This window comes from Electrona antarctica (genome assembly GCF_951216825.1).
Source record: "Electrona antarctica genome assembly, chromosome: 1".
Classification (NCBI taxonomy): Eukaryota; Metazoa; Chordata; class Actinopteri; order Myctophiformes; family Myctophidae; genus Electrona; species Electrona antarctica.
Window position 1 is genome coordinate 24,712,107 of NC_136806.1, and position 20,716 is coordinate 24,732,822.

General features: G+C 41.2%; 2 protein-coding genes across 2 annotated transcripts; one reads left to right on the top strand and one right to left on the bottom strand.

The window, feature by feature from the left end:
- The first annotated feature begins 28 nt into the window (after positions 1-28).
- Positions 29-7,002, top strand: LOC306921414 (uncharacterized protein). The gene is made up of 7 exons (XM_079498536.1): positions 29-168; positions 528-1,595; positions 1,691-1,836; positions 4,532-5,000; positions 5,223-5,358; positions 5,954-6,171; positions 6,699-7,002. Exons 2-7 carry the CDS (start codon positions 558-560, stop codon positions 6,954-6,956), a joined length of 2,265 nt encoding a protein of 754 aa, XP_079354662.1. The 5' UTR covers positions 29-168; positions 528-557; the 3' UTR covers positions 6,957-7,002.
- A 4,124-nt stretch (positions 7,003-11,126) lies between these two features.
- On the bottom strand, positions 11,127-20,299 carry p2rx3a (purinergic receptor P2X, ligand-gated ion channel, 3a; the record flags this gene model as incomplete). The annotated part of the gene is made up of 13 exons (XM_079496088.1): positions 11,127-11,477; positions 11,592-11,669; positions 11,936-12,001; positions 12,640-12,733; positions 12,834-12,970; positions 14,055-14,196; positions 14,664-14,741; positions 14,849-15,254; positions 15,356-15,428; positions 15,603-15,674; positions 16,275-16,410; positions 16,649-16,825; positions 20,226-20,299. 13 exons carry the CDS (start codon positions 20,297-20,299, stop codon positions 11,331-11,333), a joined length of 1,680 nt encoding a protein of 559 aa, XP_079352214.1. The 3' UTR covers positions 11,127-11,330.
- Between the last annotated feature and the right edge of the window lie 417 nt (positions 20,300-20,716).

Consider the following 20,716-nt stretch of genomic DNA (forward strand, 5'->3'; position numbering starts at 1 on the left):
GAAAGACAGAGTAACACAGGAAGTGAGAGGGAAGAAGAAGAAGACGTGAAAATCAAAAACTAAAGTTTTGACGTTTTTTAACAGCTGACAGATGAGCCATAGCGTTGAAGGATTCAAATACCATGGATGTTTGCTGTGAGGAGCAAAGAGAAGAATGCACCAAAACAGGTAATTAACTTACACAGAGAAACACAAGATTCTCAGCTGACGCCGATGCACATGAGATAAAACACTAACAGCATGAGAGAAATGGTGTAATGTGGGGGAAAAAGAAGAGAGTAACCTTCAAAATTCTTATTAAGAAGACAGGGATGATTACCGGACGAGAGGGTGAAGTGGTACAGCTAAAAAAGACCACACTGTACATACCTGGAAAGATGTCAGAATCTACCTTTAGCATTGGACTGATCTGTTGAATATACTGTATAATATGAGGGATCTTGAGGAATATTCTGTTCTTTACTACATTTAGGTGCATTTACTTTTTTATTCATCCTTTGTGTGGACCTTTCTCATTTCGCATACAGTAGATACATGTATCCAAAACAAATTCCTGGATGTCTGAATCACACAGTCCCACCATAGACACCCAGGCCCTTCTCCAGTCTATGCTGCAAAGACTGAAACTCCAGCCGGGCACTGGGAGTCAGGGATGCCAGCCCCAAACCAGTCCCACCACTGGTGCCCCAAGCCAGGGGCAGAAAGGAGGGACAGGAGACCCATATCACAAAACTGTCAGTGAATTCAACAGCATCTCTGTGAATGGGTTTGGGACAGCAATGACAAGGCCAACTCCAAGTGACATCATCATAGGTCCAGCAGAAGAGGGCAGAGGGGGCCTTGATAAGGGAGAACGACGTGAAATGAGGAAGTTGGATTCTCACGAGGAGTTTGGGATACCTGTGTCGGACTTCAGCCCACAAATGAATGCCCTCACATTGGACATGGGAAAGGAAACATCTTTCATGTCTTCTCTGGGTGTCATTTCCTCTCCCTCCCATAAAATCAACACTGACAGTGATAGGACTGAGAACAGAGACTCAAGAGAGGCAATGTTGCCAGTGTTAACCCCAACAGGAAATATGCACAGCGTTTCTGCAAGCACACCAAACAATGCGGATGAGAGGGCAGAAGATGAGCTACAACGGGGAAGGAATGGAAACGGTAATTCTCCAATTAATCCTGTCAATTCCCATGATGACCGGCTTTCCCTTCCCGATACGTCACCTTTGACTTTTAGGACTGTGACAGAGGGTGTAACTGAATCTAGAAGTCAGGGACAGGACAATAAGGACAGTTCTCCCTCCCTTGTTCAGGGCTTTACTCCCAGAGTCTATGCATGGTCAATGAAGACTGTAGAGGCAAGTCCAAGCTCAGGAAGTGAAGCTAAGAGCACAACACTTCTGCAAAACAGAGGTGTTTTAGGAGGACCAAAACTAGTCCCAGAACCAAAACTGAAGAAGAGATCATCTGAGACCAAAAGTAGGAGATGGACACAGAAGATCAAGGAGAGCTGGAAGGAGAGACATGGGAGTTTAACAAAGAAAGGGAAAGAAGAGGGTGAAGTTGAGGAAGATGGGAAGAATGAAAAAGAAGTGAGTAGTGTTTTTCTTTTCTTAACTATAGAAACTTTAAATGAAACTTTTCCATTCCATTCTGGGGGAGATTTAATTACCTCTGTATTCAACAGCTTTCCCCTGAAAACCATCCACCAGCAGCAAATAATCTCACCGACATGTCAGATAAGGAGGCAGAAATGGCCAGGAGTGTTGATGCCCCTCCAACGCTTTCAGGAGACAGTACTGTAGAATCACCTACACCTAAAGATCACAACAGGTATTTTATTTATGTGTGTGTGTGTGTGTGTGTGTGTGTGTGTGTGTGTGTGTGTGTGTGTGTGTGTGTGTGTGTGTGTGTGTGTGTGTGTGTGTGTGTGTGTGTGTGTGTGTGTGTGTGTGTGTGTGTGTGTGTGTGTGTGTGTGTGTGTGTGTGTCAGGTGAGATGATTACCTCCTCTACCTCTTTTTTCTTTTATCATTCATCCTTTTTCCAACAAACAAACAAAGAGAGAAACAATAGTTTAGTCTTATAAGCCAACAGGGGGTCCAAACCGACTCCAAACCACTATGCTATAACTTAGGTTAGGTGTCAGTGATTTGAGTGGTAGAGTGGCGCCAGAGAATCATAAACTTCCTGGCTGAACCCATAACTGCACCCAATGGATACTTTGGTGCCATTGCATGGCTGGCTCCACTCTCGGTTTTGGAGTGGCTCAGTGTTTAGCACTGTTGCCTCACAGCAAATAGGTCTTGGTTTTGAATCTCAGTGGTGGCCGCCTGGGGCCTTTCTGTGTGGAGTTTGCATGTTCCCTACATGTTTATGTGGATTTCCTCCCACACTAAAATGCATGCTAACTAAATACTCCTGCCAGCACTGGCCTGAGATGTGCTGGAGAATCGCTGTTCACTGCTCCTAATAAATTAGTTAGGATGGGTTATCCTAACTCATCCTATATGATGCAGACGATTATACATTCACTTAAAAACTTAACACATACCGTATTGGGCCCTATTTGACTTGGTGGCGTGGCCAATGCTGTTCGGCCATTTAAAATAGCGAAACCGCATTGGCCACGCCTCCAAGTTTTATATTAAGATGCAGCCTACTTAAGACGCGCAAAATATGGCCCTTAATAGCACTTGTCTGAGACTGCCGTGATGATACAAACTACACACACAGGTTACTTTAACATTTGTATTTATCTATTAAATGTTATGTCCCTGTGGGGAAATTAATTATCTGGAATGTACACATCCTAACTATTAGATATTAGGAGCAGTCACCTTGAACCTCTACCTGCTTGGGAGCATAGAGGTTAAATGCCTTGCTCAGGGATACTTTGAAACAAATCCAGGAGAAACAGCATGTAAGAGTGCACTCTCAGAGTTATGGGTGCATGAAATTGAAAGGTTTGAGAACCACAGTCTCAACTACTATGATCGACAGTACCAGCCATGGTTCGGAGATATTGAGATGAGGCATGTGAGGTATTTGTGAAGTGATAATTCCAGCCATAACTGTGATGTCAGTTATGTTGATTGATACTGCTTTGCTCTTTCTCTCACTCTCTCTTTCACTTCCTCCATTCATTGTAATTTGACAGACACACCCCATTCACTGACAAAAACTGTCACTAACCATATTAATTCAGTCTTCACCCTGGCATTCATGCAGATATTGATTGACACATTGACCTCACAACATCAGAATGTGCATATGCATATTTCCATGATGCTCATGAAAGTGCTTTATAAGGATACAGAGTCAGACAGAGGAGTTGTGCACCTCACCCACATAAAGGGGGTGAAACCCTAGGCTGATTTTAGTAGTTTGTTTATTATCAAGTTAAAAACTATACAGCATTGTAAAAATATGGCAGGGTACGGTCACACATACAGTATGTGTCTGAACGGAGTTGTCTTGCATATTGTGGGCAGTGCCTTAATGTTATGTGCATGGAAATAGTGGTGTGTCTTTTACTTACGTTGGAGTGGAAAGCATTTCTATTGGCTGACGCTCAGTCAAAGTTCACAAATGTCGAACTCCACACGTTGAAAGCGACACGCCAATGCGTCTTTTTCTTTTATATGTATGTGTGACCGTGCCTTAAGACTGACCTTATATAGTACACCGTGATGATGATGTAAGCAACGCCAGCTGCAGCTAATAAAATTAATAATAGGTCTGTTCGATTTAGGTGTGTCAATACTGTCTAGTCTACGGTATGTTGGCACCTATATGTGTACTGTAGATATACCTCATTTGGTCGCTGCTGTTCATTGGAGCAATGCGTCATTGTTACTTACAGTTGGGATGCTGAACCGGAGGAACTGGATCCGGCATTGTGGAACTGGAATTGGTTCCATCACATTTGGAACTGTTTCAGGAACCGTTTTTAATCACACTGTCAGGGCTGGTATGTGGATCCCAACCCTAGTCATCGTGGCCGCCATATTTTGTAGGGAGACCCATGCCTCCTAATACATGTATGCCCCATATGTACCTGTATGTCTATGGAAGCAGGAGTTAATAAAATCATAACTCGCTGAATTCTCAACTGATTTTCACATTTGTTACAAATGTCATGACATGTACAAACTACATGTTATGTTATGGTTTTCATACCAAAACACCAGTAATGGGTTATATAACAGAAAAAGCTTTTCTTTTTTTTAGTCTCACGTACGTAAGCAGGCGCTTACCTATTTATGTCTATGGTTGGCACACTCATGGCTTTGGGGCACATCTAAACCTAACACACCCATTATTAATTGTAGTTGCAGCTACATTACTAGCTGCTGCTGTCGTTTTTAAACTGAATTGGGGGGATAAATTGCCTGGGGTTTCACAACACTTTAAGTTTTTTCTTTTTTCTTTCAAGACAAAGTGCTGTTACAAGTACATACTCTCCCATTGTTATGATGCATTGTAATTATAACAATTTTTTAAATCAAGTTTCTCTCTTTTGACAGAACTCCCTGTGACTTTGAATTTGGCCTGGGGTCATTCAGCTTACTGGACGAGATCCTTGCCGGTCACGAGTGGGCCAAGTTTCTAAGCCCTACCCCCCCAGGTGGCATAGCCAATCAGAAATTATTTGAATTGTCAACAAGCCAACCAGGAGCCACCCTGAACTGCCAAGACCAATGCAGTGGCCAATCATCTTTGATTCACACACGACCAGGAAACATAAACAATCAATGGAACGTGAGAGAACCTGAATCAGCTGCAGTTTTGGCATCGACACCGGTATCAAGTGATATTTGCATGCCTGTAAACATGGACATTTCAGAACCAAATCATGTTCCAGCACAGGATATTGAAACTGAGCTCATCCAATCAGAGCCAATGGACCATGGTCATAGCCAATCAGATACAGAGTGCAATAGGGCCGAACAGAGAATAGACCTGAAAAATACAGTAGATTTCACCTTTTCAAAGGTAAACAATCATTGAAATAATGATTCCAGTAAACAATAACTAATGTTTAATAGATTAATGCATATATTATCTTTGCTGATAGAGTTGCAAAAATACATAACAGTATAATAAATAAGAGATCCCTTTGCTATTATGATATGTTATGTTGGAAAGTTATGTTACGTTATGTTTTTATGAATCAATTGTAGGTACATCATCTTTGTTTTCTACTTTTGTTCACAGCCAGCAGATGTGCTGGACAACTCATCCATGACGGACAGAGTCCATCTGAACAGAAAGAGAAGGTCCCAGGAGAAGGGAGGAGAGGAGGACCGCATGGAGGAGGAGGACGTGAGAGAGAGAAAAGAGGCAAAGAGAGGTCAGAACAAGACGTTTTATCTGGTCAAATCCATTCTGCATGTACAGTATAGACTGCAGTTGAAGTTAACAGAGCTTCATATGAGAACTTTACTGTGTAGATCACGGGTCTTAGGGGGTCCTCACAGTTACTAAAGGGGGTCCGCCAAATCTTTGTGTGATAGGAGCCTTTTTTATTTCTTTTACATTAACCACTTCAACCCTATAGCATCCCTATTCTGAGAGGAACAATAGCGAAAATAGCAGGTCTACTATTAGAGAGATCTAATAGTAGATTGGCTATTTTCAGCAAAGAGGTTTGGTGTAGATGTAGAAGGACAGGCCAAGCACAGAGCCAAAGGTCAAGTTTACTTAGTATTGAGGGTTTAAGCCATATTAAGCTATATACTCTATCTATGAAAGCTATGAAAAAAGTTGAATCTCCAACACAATTGTACACAATGCATGTAGTAGTGGGTCCCTGCTTCATGGCTCTCTCTGCTAAGGGGTCCTTGGCCTGAAGACCCCTGGTGTGTAGATAATGTATAGATTTGTGTAGATTTGTTCGCTGTGAAAACGCTTGAAACCCACTGTAATTCTTTTCTCACTCCTCACAGACGAGCCCATGTATTTGCCTGGCTTCTCCTTCAGCCACGTTGCCCATGAGACAGAGAAGATAAACGATAATGGCGGTGACATTATGTCAATGTTCTCTCTTTCATCTCCTCTGCCACCCTCTTCTCGTCCTCCTGTTGCTGTGCCCCGGAGTGCACTGAGAAAATCCGTGTCTCAAGATTCTGGGTCATCCATTTCAACGGAAACGGCGACTAAGAAGGTGAGATTAACCATCTTTGTAATGTTCTGGCCATGTTGTGATGACTCACATTCAAAATTGATAATAGTTATTATTAGCCATTCTAGGAAATATGTCTATAATTCATCAGAACTTTAATAGCTACTTTTGAATTATTTTACCATTTTATACATTGGTTCTTTATACTTTGGCAGGGCTAGGCCTAAATAGCAGATATATACAAGCTCATAGCGCATCATTTGCACGTCACTTATATCAAATCGAAGATCTTTAAGTATACATTTTCTAACGCAAATCTTTGCTTCTGGAGGTCACTGGAACAACATATTTCTGATATGGGGGGTCCACAGCCAAATACATTTTGGGGGTCCTTGACGTGAAGAAGTTTGAGAACCATTGATGCATACTATACTACTAAGACTCGGCCTCAGGTCTTAGTTAAACTCATGAGACTTTTGTCTAAAATGTCTCCATCCTGTATTTCCAATTTCATCTTCTTCTACTCCAACTCTTTCTTTCCATCCCTGTGCACATTCTCCCGGACTCAGAGGAGAGTTGAGGAGACTCGTCGAGTTCGTTTCTCAGAGGAAGTGATCACCATTGCGCCCATCAACCTGGATCTAGACATTTTTGTCTCAGACGACGACTCCGTAAGTGAGGACGACTCGTCCATTGAGGGGGATCAAGGGACGCAGCAAACGGAGCAAGTGGTGACAGTGACACCAGCATCACGATCTGCTCTCCCCGCCTGGATCAAGGCATTGAAGAGGATGAAGACTGGCAATGGTAAGAAAACTAAACAGTGACCAACACTGACAGCGACAGTGAGAGAAGATCAAAGGCAAAAAAAAGGTCTGCGGTGCACATTGTACGTGTAATGTAGCTCCCTTATTATTTTAGTTTTTATTTAGGCATCCAACGAGTGACGGTTTGAGCCAAATTGATTCTTCAGACTAAATAAGTGAGTGATGGAGAGAAATGATGAGGCCATCTTAAATACTAGTGTACATCATGTGATCATCATCTGATGAATCTGGTTTGTTGTGCAGACCTTAGCACAGTATTGAAATCAAACATACAATACAATATAAAAACTTAAGATCACTCTATTCATCTCAGTACGTGAGAAAACCACCAAGCTAATGCAGTCATAAGTTGAATATAACCGTAGAAGCGTCCCTGAACTAGATTTAAATACAATGCAATAGGATGTCCCCATTGGGGAGTGTACACATTACACATGTCCTGTCTGCTGCAACCCATGACTGACACTTGGTAGGCCACCCGGCCTGGCAAATACCTGCACTCCAAAGAGCATCCTTTTCTAGTTTAGTCTGAAGAGCTTTGGCTGTAAACGTCACTCATTGGATGCCCAAAAGAAAGGGAAATCGTGTAAGGGAGCTACAATGTGCAGAGCTTCTTTTGTGCCTTTGACCTTTGTTCGTTTTGGGACCATATAACATGCCTTCAAAAGGTTGTTGGATATGTGCAACATTTTTGGATCTTCTTGAGTGACAGTGAGTCACCCTGTTCTTTAAAGCTGCGACGCCATCTGCTGGCTCACAACCTGCTGGACACATGAACACACAACTGGCTCACAACCTGGACACATGAACACACAACTGGCTCACCTTTCAGACCCAGATTACTGTGGAAAGAGCTACAGCAGGAGCGTGATCCGTTTCCTTTCCCCACTTCAATGTCTGTTTCAACACTTCATCTCCTGGGTGTGTTGGGACCACATGGATCACCATTGTCGTTTTTAATATACGTATTCTGTAATAATCTCTGACAGGACACACAGTGTCACACACACAAAAAAAGGAAATATTTAGTCTGAAGGATCATCATGTAATTATCCCCTTTTCTATTGAAAATACAATTTATGAGGATACTTTGTTTTAGTACATTTTGTTGTATAGCCAGGCATCTCTCTGTTAAAAATTGTCATTAAATGATGCCTTTATTTTACACAGAACCAAATCAAAGAACTAAATGCAATAAGCTCCAGAGTTTGACATTGAGTTATTTTATTATTATTTTTTTTTTTTTTATTAATTCCAATATGGATATGATGACAATGAGGATTATCTGCTGGGACCATCGATTAGCGATGTTTTGACCAATATGTTGTAATAATAATATATTTTATATAATATATTTTTTAAATAAATCTTGAAATCAATTTGAAAAAATGTGGGAACTTTTAAGTAAACAAATGAATATAAACAAGTACAAATAACCTTTTGATCGCTAATCATTTTTATTAAGTACATTAAAGTTCCATTATTTGAAAAGAACATTTAACTTTAAAAGCTGCACTATGCAACTTTCCTCGGTTGGAACCTGGGTGTCCTGACAATGACAGAAGAATATGCTCTACATGTAACTTAAGCTGCTGTCATCTCCATTAGATGTTTGCTATTGATCTGTATGATTACATTAGCACATTAATCCTCGTGACCAGCTGCTGTCACTTCCTCTGTCCATTCACCCCATAGTGGAGTTGCCTGTTCCCAGAGCCATTAAGGGGCCTTTTAGTCTGATCTATTAGTGACCCTTAGTTTTTTATCTGATCTATTAGTGGCCCTGGTCAGAGAATGTGGTGACAGAGGTGGTTAGAGTGTGGTAAAGGCTGCGGTGGATTTCATAGTGGGGTACAGGGACCCCCACAGGCCTTGAGGGTGTTCATCATTTCACTTGTGAATGATTATTCTATGTGATCACTATCACCACTATGAATCAATTTCTCATAAAAAAAATAATGCCACAGCCTAATATAAGTACATTTGCCCCCCCAAAATGTACTTTCATTAGGCTGTGGCATTATTTTGATCAAGAATCCCGCTTGATTCTTACTTCCTTGAATCTCTTGTGAGAGACAATAGGTGAGGGGAACGATGAAGGAAAAAGCAAAAAGGATTTTGGGCTTGAGCATTACGTTCATTTTCAGATTACCGGTATATGAATTTAGTTACATAGTATGCAACAATTTACAGTATGAACACGAAACTTAAATTAAGATGCAACAATTCTCTGCACATTTGATCTATTTGAAAAAGTGGCTTGATGAATGAACTGAGACCCTGATCTCCCTGTAGTCCATTAGTCTGTGCAGTGTGTCCGATGTAAATTCCCAGGAATGCACTAATAATGGCCCATCTGTACACCACAAGCCACAGCCACTTAAGCACCCCATAACGCACGCACACACGGCCGTGCACGCACAAGCACGCACAAGCACACACACACACACACACACACACACACACACACACACACACACACACACACACACACACACACACACACACACACACACACACACACACTCACTCTCTCTCTCTCTCTCTCTCTCTCTCTCTCTCTCTCTCTCTCTCATCCAAAGGCAGAAGAACAATGCAATGTCATAGTAATCACTTAATTCAAAGTGGTGTCAGTACAGTACATATTTCCACCAATACTGATTTTTAGCATAGTATCTGTCATATAGCTGGACTTGACTGCAGAGAGAAAATACATTTTAATCATTTTAGTTGCATGCCATCAATCATAAGAATAGTTTGTACTAAAAGTAAAAAATTTAATTGCACGAGGAAACATAAGGTATCACTATTTTTTATTATAGTCAAGATATTGCAGTGTTTTCATGAGACTACTTACAAATGTTGTATGGCTGGATTTACATGTAGGTTCAACAAGCAGTACATACATGGTGAGGGGGGTAACTGTTTAAAGGCTGTAACCTCGTATTTAGGTATTGGATCTTTTGAGTTTTATGTTGACTATGGACTTATTCCTCTGCCCCGCCAATCCCATCCCAATTGGGAAAAGCCTGGCTAGCAAGACTACATCTACTACACTAAGGTGTTTTCATTGAAACGCTGAGTTTTAAAATGAAAACCATCTCTGTCCACATGTTAGTTTTAGCACCTTGTCAGGAGTAATCTGTCAATACTCCAAGGCTGAAAACACTGTGCATGCATGTGCAAGGCATGTCAAATTTGACAGCCATTTGACAACAGCACTCATGAAACAGTACTCATATCATACTATTCGGTCACAATATAAAATATTATGGGTAATGTTATTAGGCTATAGATTTGTGGTAAAAGACTTGACACTTTGACAGGAATTTGTATACTATATCGTATTTGCATTACATACATTGTGGGAGTGTAGCCTACAGGAACCTTTTCCCTGCATTATTCAAGTATCCATCGGCCTATGGGGTATACTATGATGGAGCGAGCGAGCGAGCCCGGCGTGCATGGTGCTGTTAATATAAGCAGAAGCCAGATATTCTATAAATGTACTGAAACATTTTGTTGGTTTAGCACTCTCTACCACTATTGATTTTCACGAAGAATTGGACAATTCTAAATAGCCTAATAGGCTACCAACATCAGTGTAGAGCAAAGAGCAAACCACCGCCACCGCTCCAGCCCTTCTCTCTGTTTTTACTCACCACCGCTCAACGTTATTTCAGCTCCGGTGGTCAGCTCACCAAATCCAGACTATGAATAGGCCTTAACAGGTAAATTTCTTTTACATGTATGGTACATGTACATTTTAATCGTACCAAAGGTTATAATCATATGATAAAATGATTAATGATGGTCACTATTTTTGTGCCAAATGAAGTAGCCAACACATATTTTGGGGTTATGAATGAGGTTCACTGGAGCAACGACATGCCCCCATAGACTATGATAGTGCATGGTTTCCTATAAGTGTACTGTAGTTTCAACAGGAAGTGGCGGTATGTAATTAATTATAAGTTATAAGGACAGGTACTCTGTACCGGCAAGTACCAGCCCAATTCAAGCAGTGTCTGTAATAACAATAATATCATTCAGCCATGTAAGTACATGGAGAGGTGCCTCTTTTTGGTTGCTATTTCTAAAAGCGGATGTATTATAATAGCTTGCTGCTTCCCTCGTGTACATGTCTACGTGCTGGAGTTTCCCAAACGAATCGCTTGCAAACAGTGTTTGCGAATGTAGCAAAATGTATGTATTCTCTAACAAAAACATCCTACCGTGTACAGGTATGTAGCCTACACTAGTGGAGATGATGATAAGAGGGTGGATGCAAGGCTGCAGGAAACCAGAATGAAGTACACCTCAAACTGAGACAAGAGAGGTGGTTTCTCCAGAATTGCCAGGGAGGCTGTCCTGTCAGACGGCTTGATCAGCAGAGAGAGACCCCGCTCCAGAGTCATAGGAACTCTTCATTCCTTGTTTGATTGACAGCTCAGCAAGCTCGCTCCCAGGGCTCTGCGAGAGGGTTGCATCTAGCTGGGTGTCTATCGATTCTCCAGAGACCTGTGGAGAAAGAGAGGCATCAAAGAAATCTAAGCTTCAGCAGACATTTGAGGTTGTAGATGTACGAGCCGGCAAGCGGACAAAGTTTCAGGAAGTGCAGGCAAGAAGTTGTACCTCTTCAAACTTCTTGGCCTTGTATTGATCTGCCCCTTTCGAAAAGTTGAGTAAGATGAGATCACAGAGCACTGTGCCCTGCAGCCAAATAGTACAACATTGAGGAGGTTAATGGTTATTCAGATAATACAGCATTCACATTCATCCAATTTGATTAACCACCGAATAGCTGCTATACAAGCTCACAATGCATTGTGATGCAACAAACTGTGAGCTTGTAGATCTTTTTCTTCCTTTTATTTGTATTATTATTTACAAAATAAATAAATAGGCTACATTTGACTATAATGACAAGCCCAAAATAGGGATGTGCCAGTTTGAAAGTGGTTAAGATGTGATCTTACTAGTCCGATAGAAGTGAAGGCAGCAACAAGGTTGATCACTGTAGGTATAGTGCTGAACTTCCCTGCCTGGATGAACACAGAGGGAAATAGATCCACATTATATGAATGACATATTATGTCCTTCATTAAGGCAGATGCCTCTATTGTTCCCACTCCGGTGAGAATATTGTAGTTCCTTTAGAAATGTGCTGCATTTCAAAATGAAATATGCTCTACACCATTTCATGCATAGTGTGTATGCATGAAAAGGTTTGCCAAAAATATGTTCTCAATGCACACCAGAAAGCTGGCCTGTGGCCATGGGTTTCATGTAGGCTATACAAAAGAATAAATTTGGTTGACAGACAATATTGATATATCCAGCATGCTCGACTAATCTCTAAGCTCCATTCTGTCCCTGCTTGCAACATCAGTAATGCATTCCATGGACATATTTTTCATTATGCAATCATTCAGCAAAAATAGACAATGGCGGACACAGACATGCCCCCAAATACCTGTATATCTCAAAGAATAGATTTTTGTGATAGTCAAAATGATCTTATTATTATAGTACTAATACTTAAAAACAATGTTTTGAACATTATTATGAACTAAACTCAAACCAAAACTTGGTGGAATTCATCTGAACATGCATACATGTGCATACTATGTTATACACATGATACAGTACATGTGTGGTTAGGTAGTTTTTCATTACTTACATTGCCAGTGACCATGATGTCAAAGCGAAGAGCAAAAGCCTTGTGGAGAGTTCGAAATTCAGTCCCATTTTCCGTCTTGAAATATTTGGCAAATCTGTCAATGGATGGAGAGAAGGAAATAGTACTCTGTTAAAATCTCTGTTGTCCGATTTAATTCTGAAAGAGATACGTGATATGGAAGGTCCCTTAATTACCTGAAGTTATAGCCTTTGGAGACCCTATTCCTCCTAAACGGGAGATCGAGTTGTGTGAAGGCATACCTGGGTAAACACTTTTCAACATCCAGATCAAGGTTGCACTTCCACTCAATGTTTATTCCTATCTCTCCGCCCTAAGAGATGAAAGGAACAAGAGGAAGGAAGACAGAGACAAAGACAAAATCCTAGTTCTTTCTCCCTTCATCTTCCAGGGGAAGAGAATGTAGTCACAATCACATAATATAAATGTAGTCACATAATATTCAATATTATAGTCACTTTACATTAGATATTCATAAGATAGAATAAGAACTTCATGTACAGCACATGGTCTAAACTGTTTTCTTGGTAATAATTCTTGCTTTTATTACTAATGCTGCAACATTGTCAAACAAAAATATGTATATTTTACGCTTTGTCTTATTATCGTATAAAACATAACAAAGTAGTAAAGACCACCCTGAACAATAACATTAAAGACTGCAGCTATAGAGACCTGTTTTAAGGCTAATTCTAAACTTAAATTAGACTCATATTGTACATGAAATTATGTTCAACTGATTCACTTGACAAAAATGATGTAAGAAAGTTTCTATATGTTATACATACATCTATGTATGTATCTATTGATTCATGATTCATGAATGTGTCTGACTGTCTGTCTTCATAATTTGGGCACGCATTGACTTGGTGTGTTTCTCGTCAATTACCCGGGGTGTGCAGTGCCCCAACTTGCATCGTTCCTGACTTACATTATTCCTGAATTGTGCCAACTAGCGGTGCTCTAGTTTAATATAAAACATACGAACACGTGATCAATGCCAATACTACGAATAAACACATTACATTTTAATTCAGTAAATATGAATACAAATCACACCCATGTGAAGTGAGTGGTGCAACTCCGTGTGGGGGTTCCCGGGGGGGGGGGGGGAAGTTCCAGACCCACAGGAACGCACCCATGGTGCCGGCCCGGTTTCCGGCGAGCCGCCCCGCGTCCAAAACGGTACAGAAATGACAGAGTTACCATGTGGGGGTCCCCGGGTGTGTGTGTGTGTGTGTGTGGGGGGGGGGGGGGGGTGTTCCAGACCGTAAGACTCCGTAAGGGAGTGGTTGCACCACTCAACAATAATATTTATATAACAAAACTGGGCCACAGGGTCATGCAACACAGTACAGATGAGCCTTTGTAGAGAGAAAGAGCAAACACGTTCAGACCTTGTCGGAGAGGGAAGCCACATCTGAGCCAATGTACTTCAGTATGTCCTTCACTTGGAATATTGGGCACAGAGGGTTGGTCACTGGGTCGTATTTACAACGTTTGATTTGGGATGCTGTCAGAGTGTGGGGGAAGTTCCCCCTGAGTAACAAAGAAAGTGATTAGTTGGTCATTTTGTGTTTTAGACCAGTGAAGATGTGCATTATTAATATTATCTCTGCCTACTGATACATCTGAGGACAACTAAGTTCAATGTAGGGGGAAGAACAGCAGATAACCAACACTAATAAGCAATGCACTAGGCTTTGAAATGAAAACCAATCCTGAGACATCCCAGTATGACGGATGGGCCTATAATCTTTGTATTGCTTTCTTTAAAAAAATATATAAATATCCAGTTCCACCCAGTTTTAGCCCCTACAAGGCATGTCACCAGACTTATCGGTAGGGTGAGATCTTTGATCGTCTGGATACACAAGACTACTCTCATAGCAAATGTGAATAAGGGTAATTAAATGTACAAATCTCTATCGTTACATTTGTGAATGTGTCTACATGTATCTGTCTCTGTATGTGTGTATATCTGTGCATGTGTGTGTGTGACTCACCTAGTGACATTGAAGAGCGGAAATCGGACGCTATTTTTTATGAAGATGGTGAAGTTTTCCACATACAGCATCCGTTCCCTGATATGGACAGGTGAACAGATATGAATAATAATGACAAGCTTCATGCAGTCAACCAACGTACAGTGTAGAATGTGTGTGTGTGTGTGTGTGTGTGTGTGTCTTACCCTTTGACCCTCTCATTCTCAACTGGACACCAGCCTTGAACTTCACATCTACCCTTTCTTTTCATTCGTGGCACGTATTTCCTGGAGGATCGTGTCTCATTTTTGGGAGATTGTGTCCCGTTTATTTTACTGGAAGATTGCGTTCCATTTTTCTCACTGGAATATTGTGTCACATTTATGTCACTTGAATATTGTGTCGCATTTATGTCACTTGAATATTGTGTCCCATTTATGACACTGGAAGATTGTGTTCCATTTATGTCACTGGAAGATTGTGTTCCATTTATGTCACTTAAATATTGTGTCCCATTTATGACACTGGAAGATTGTGTTCCATTTTTGTCACTAGAAGATTGTGTCCCGTTTTGGTCACTGGGGGGTAGAAGACATCTACCTGTTACAAAACCTGGGAACAAGACAGAGGAGAAACAGCGTTTTTAAAGACTGATATTGACAACAGTGTTTTGGGGTACAAGCTTCAGGAAGCATGTTAGGACCTGGACTCACCATTCCCGAGGTAAGATTCATCCATATGCTCCTCACAGTCTATGTCGTCTGTGCAATAGAACAAGCTAACAGTCTGAACACAAGCACAGAAACATGCACATGATGTACTGTGGTAGAAACAAATAGTATGTCAGCTCAACACAATACACAGTGTATTTTCAATGGGAAAGTTCAATCCTATCCTTTTCTAAAACGAGTGAATTTCTTTTTCTCATTTAAAAATATTTTCTACTGAATGCATACTCACCTCTTTACATTTTCCTTGGAACTGGTTCTCTGTGATGACCCAGCTGGTCATAATACTGAACACACTCGAACCCTAAGCACATGTTGGTGTTGTTAGTCATTTCTTATATGTCGAACATAATTCTATATACCAATCAAAAATGTTATGTGAAATGTAGTGCATGTCTTCTTATTGTAGTATGTCAGACTACCCTGGTTCCGTTAAAAAAAAGTACGGATGTAATGTAATGTAAGTACCAGTAAGTAAGTTGGTCGGATGGTACACCTGTAACTATTCTAATCAGAACGTGCTGCATGTATAATGTCATATCACATAAAAACTTGGATAGTCTTGCATCCTAATCATAAAATGCAGACATGCACGCACGCGCGCGCACACACACACAATTTATTGAGGCATAATAATCTGCTGGTTTTCTGATTCCATAGTATTACTAGGGATATTTTATTTATGTACCAGGGGGCCATTTCCGTTTTAAATATGAATTTGTATACAGTAAAACACTGCTTTTAAAATTATTGTGAAAACCCCAATGCATTAGACCTAAATAATAATAGAAATATTTGTTTGCATACAAAATATTTAAAAGCCAATAATGCTTTGTCTATGTGTGTGCAGCATTTACTTATATTGTATAAATGTTGACCATATTATGTTATCAGGGCCACACACCTGGGAAGGGAAGACATAGTCCGCCACATCCATCACCTGGCCGTTGTGGTAACCAAAGCCCTTGACTTTGGTCATGACAGAGGACTCTATGCCTGTATCAGTCACCTGGTATGCTTTCTCATAGATGAAGACATAACTGCAGAACCGAGAGAAAACAAACGTGAGATTTTACACAATTATGTCCTTCTGTAGTCTTATTAGATCATTGGGAGCTTGGAAAAAGCATGGGGACAGAGATAGATATACAGACTGTCTGGTTACAGGTAAACCAAAGAGTATAGCTTACAGGTTGATCGATCGCCTATGCACAAACACACCAACAAGAAAAACATGGAATATGCATGCTCTCTTCTACTAATGCCACTAATACTGACCAGACAAAGTAGGTGATGATGAGTAGCTGTACGACCCGGTTGATGATCCCTACAGACCAGCTCTTGACCACCACAGACTTGGTGGTCTCATAGGTGAAGAAATCAGTCACAAACCCAGAGATCGCAGAGCCCAAGCCCATAGCTATGTGCACATAAGAGGGACTGTCCTCCTCTCCCCTGTCCGTGTCAGAAAAAAATGAGACTGATTCTCAACAGGCGGCTTTCTCAGTCATGAAAAAAAGTTATCCTTTTAGAAAGTCTGAGAAGTGTGCCTTTTATTGCCAAATGCAAGTCAGTCTAGTTCAGTTTCTCTCATCGTATGTTCCTCTGCTATATCACTGATAAAGGGACTTCAACCCCCACACCCCCTGATTCTTGTCCCTGACCCTTTCTGTTTTGATTGGTTATGGACACATATTGGACCTCCCATCGCACCTCCCATTCCCACAAGAGAAATGAGACAGAAAGAGACAGCACTTCCTCACTGAAAACCTCTTGTCCATATTCTCCTCAGGCACAAGTTGCACAACCACTCACTGTGTCCTCACCACAAATGCATATCTCCCATTTGATATTTTTCCTCTGTCTCCATCTCTTGCTCTATTGTTCAGCTGAGCACTTTTGAAAGCACGCACACGCGCACACACACACTACTCCTCTTCCATTTGCTGTGGACACATTTCTTGTTAAAGCCATCGAAGATGAAGTTGTTTAACAGCTACATGCTGTTTACTACTATGACTGTGCAGTTGTAAATCTGCACTACACAGATGGGTCATGATCTAAAACTAGCCTAACCCATTCAAAACGTGGGGAAAAAACGGGAAAGCATCTGTGTGTCATTTTAGATTTTACAGTTGGCTATTCAAAGATCTTTGAAAAATCTTGTGTTTTAAATATTTTTTATTTCATTTTTTTAACACAAAACATTTTCAGATGAGAGTCCACAGCCAAATGCATTTCAATTTTGGGGGTCCCTGGCGCAACAAGTGAAATTGGAAGTGATAACACCAAGAAATTAGAAAAAGTGGAATTGGAAGGTGATAAATGGATACTCTCTCCTGATTGGCTGAAATTTTGACACTTATCTGAACATATTTTCTGTTTATTAAGACCTGGAGAGATGGGGAAACAACTGTTACTGAATAAACACTCTATAGCAAGGATTACTATCAGAATATAGTGCCTTAATCATTTAACAAAAAACATTGTTTTAACCAAAGAATTGAAAGAATATCATTTTAATACCCTACTTTTAAGTCTTCAAATCCTTAATACTTTAGGTATGATGAACCATCCACGAATACATGGATTCCCTTACTCTGTTTACACCATGAAACAAGTTTTACAAATCCATTTAGAAATGACAGAAACATCAATCTTAATAACAACTATGGAGTGACGGTTACACGTACTATGACCATTTCTCAGATAACACACTACAGCTTTGCCTCTCAGTGTGATAATATAAAGTAGTCTTAACGGCAGAATATGGATGTGTGCCTGGAGAGAGACACTGCAAGATGTCATTTCTTAAGTGGTTCCATTATGTCTGCGGTCAATTAACAGTAACGCGATATAGGGCTGTGCAACACCGCCCAAACATAACATATTGTGTACACACATTCTATACATTTAGAAGCCAATTGCAGGACCTCTCAGTACACACCAAAATCTGCTCGTGCCATTGTGTACCACTGTGGCACGTGCATTCCAGTAATGGCCAGATTTCATCTATATGTCGTTAAGAGACTAGAAAAAACAAGAGTGAGAGACGTCCCCTTTAATATGATTTTTGCTGAAAGCGGAAACCACTGTAATGTAAAAGTGATCATCATTATGCAGGAAATTATTAGCAAAAACACACATGCGCACGGACAAGCACACACACTACATTAGGATGAAAAAACATCTCCGCCTCATGCACTCTCACAATGTCTCTTGCTCTCTTACATTTCTAACAGACACAGAATATATGTTGGTCATCATCCATTATGTACACACCTCCTGCCTACAACCACAAAAACTGTTAATTTAACTCTTTAATGAAAACATTTATATATACTTTGTGTATATATATTGACGTGGTTCGATTTGACATGTAGGAGCCATGGAGCCCTCGTTTGAGTTGGGCTCAAGAGAGATGAGATTAAAAACAATCTGAATGAACAGGAACTACAATAGTATTTGGATGAGACAAAAACACAAGAGCATTTATTCATATTCCTGATACATTATTCTACTATTATACGTCATACACCAAAGTAGACTTAAGTCAGGCATGATAAAATGACACAAAAACTAAGTCCAGGACCAAGAGGTTTTAGGATGTTCTGCCATTTGACATTAAGAAATCAATAGCCAGCACTCCAAAGTCCTGTGAATCTTCATGAGCCGTGCACACGGCAAACTGCTCTACATACAGACTGAGGGCGCCCGTGATTGTTTTCTACTGCTATTTGACATGCATTAACCTTTTGAAATGAGTGAGTAGACTAAATTGTGATGGCAGAACAAGCAGCGTGGCATCCTAGAGACTGTCTGACATTGACATTGTAAAAGTGGGACTGAACCACACATCTTAAGTGTCTCTGGCTGTTAAAAACCACCCTGTTCAATACATCCATGGCTCAAACTCTAAGACAGCTGTGCTTTTACAAACCACTGGGTACTTAACCCTCAACCTCTGCTTTCATCCATCTCTGCAGTACGGCCTTCAATCTACCCTCCTATAACACAAATTCAATCGTGCTGCCTGGTTAAGATAAAGAGCAGTGTATGGTCGCCTAAAGCCAACAGCAACCAATAGAAGTCTTTCTTTCTGGGCTATATATGACCGACTAAAATGTGGGGGTCACACATGCCCATCACTGTCATGGATATGTGCATAATTATAAACATTAGTAACGAGTGTTATGAAGCCTTATAAGTGCATTACGAATGCATTATAGAACCTGGCCTTTAAGTGTTACCCTAGATGATATGTTCAGAACACCCTAGTGTTCTGAACATATCATCAAATGGCATAATGAGTCCTATAACATAAGTTTATACAATAGTTCTTACATACCAGGCTACATCTCTGATGGTTTCTTTTGGGTCAAGGAGATCCCATTTCATGCCCAAACTGCACAGGCGGTGGCTGGTATCTCCTTGGGCGTCTGCTTGGAGTGCTTTCTTGTGGCGATTTCTGTAAAATGTTTTTGTTTTATCTAGGGATTGTCCTTTAGTCTGACACCTTACCCTTTGGGCTGTCTGGCATGGTGGCACCTACCAAGAAAGTGAGGAGAACCCAATTTAGTCATTTCCAATTCCCACTTTTCACCCGCCAAATATCCTGTTGCACTTGCTGGCACCACCCCCACAGCTGGGGAGGCATCAACGACTGTGCATCCTCCCAGCTGGGGAGGTATCAACGACTGTGCATCCTCCCAGCTGGGGAGGTATCAACGACTGTGCATCCTCCCAGCTGGGGAGGTATCAACGACTGTGCATCCTCCCATATACATTTGCTAGTAACTTCTGCAGTGCAGCAAAAAGGACGGTCATTTGATCCATCGCCAGCTTAAGTTCCCACCTTAAACACGGCCAGTTGTGTTTGATGGAGCACCAGACCACGCCGGAGGCGGGTGCAGGCATTAGTTCCGACATTCCAAGAGTTCGACATTTATTAGTCCGACACCCTACCCAAACACTAACCACACACGGACGCCACGGGTGATTTGTAACCCGCAGGACGGGTGATTTGTAACCGGTAACGGATGTTGGGAGCGATGGTGTGGTCGGTCTAATGACTTTTTGGTATGTTGTATAAGCGTCTGCACACCCGCTGGGGGCACTGCTGGTACTGCTCGGTGTTGTACCCAGCTTTCTGCTGTGGCGGTGGGAGAGTGCTTCACCTCTTACCTTGCCCTGAGGCGCAAGACGCTACCTAGAACCTGCCCCCGCAAGACGCCAAGGCCAGTGACCATCACAGGGTTGAAGGGAAGCTCAAGCTAGCCTGCCAGACACGAGGCCAACTGGTGAAGACGACACTTGTTAAACCACTGAGCAGCACGCAAGACTCAG

Coding starts and splice junctions, on each gene's coding strand:
- LOC306921414 (XM_079498536.1), top strand. CDS start 558: ATGTCTGAATCACACAGTCCCACCATAGACACCCAGGCCCTTCTCCAG. Junction 1,596..1,690: donor ATGGGAAGAATGAAAAAGAA/GTGAGTAGTGTT, acceptor TGTATTCAACAG/CTTTCCCCTGAAAACCATCC. Junction 6,172..6,698: donor CGGAAACGGCGACTAAGAAG/GTGAGATTAACC, acceptor TCCCGGACTCAG/AGGAGAGTTGAGGAGACTCG.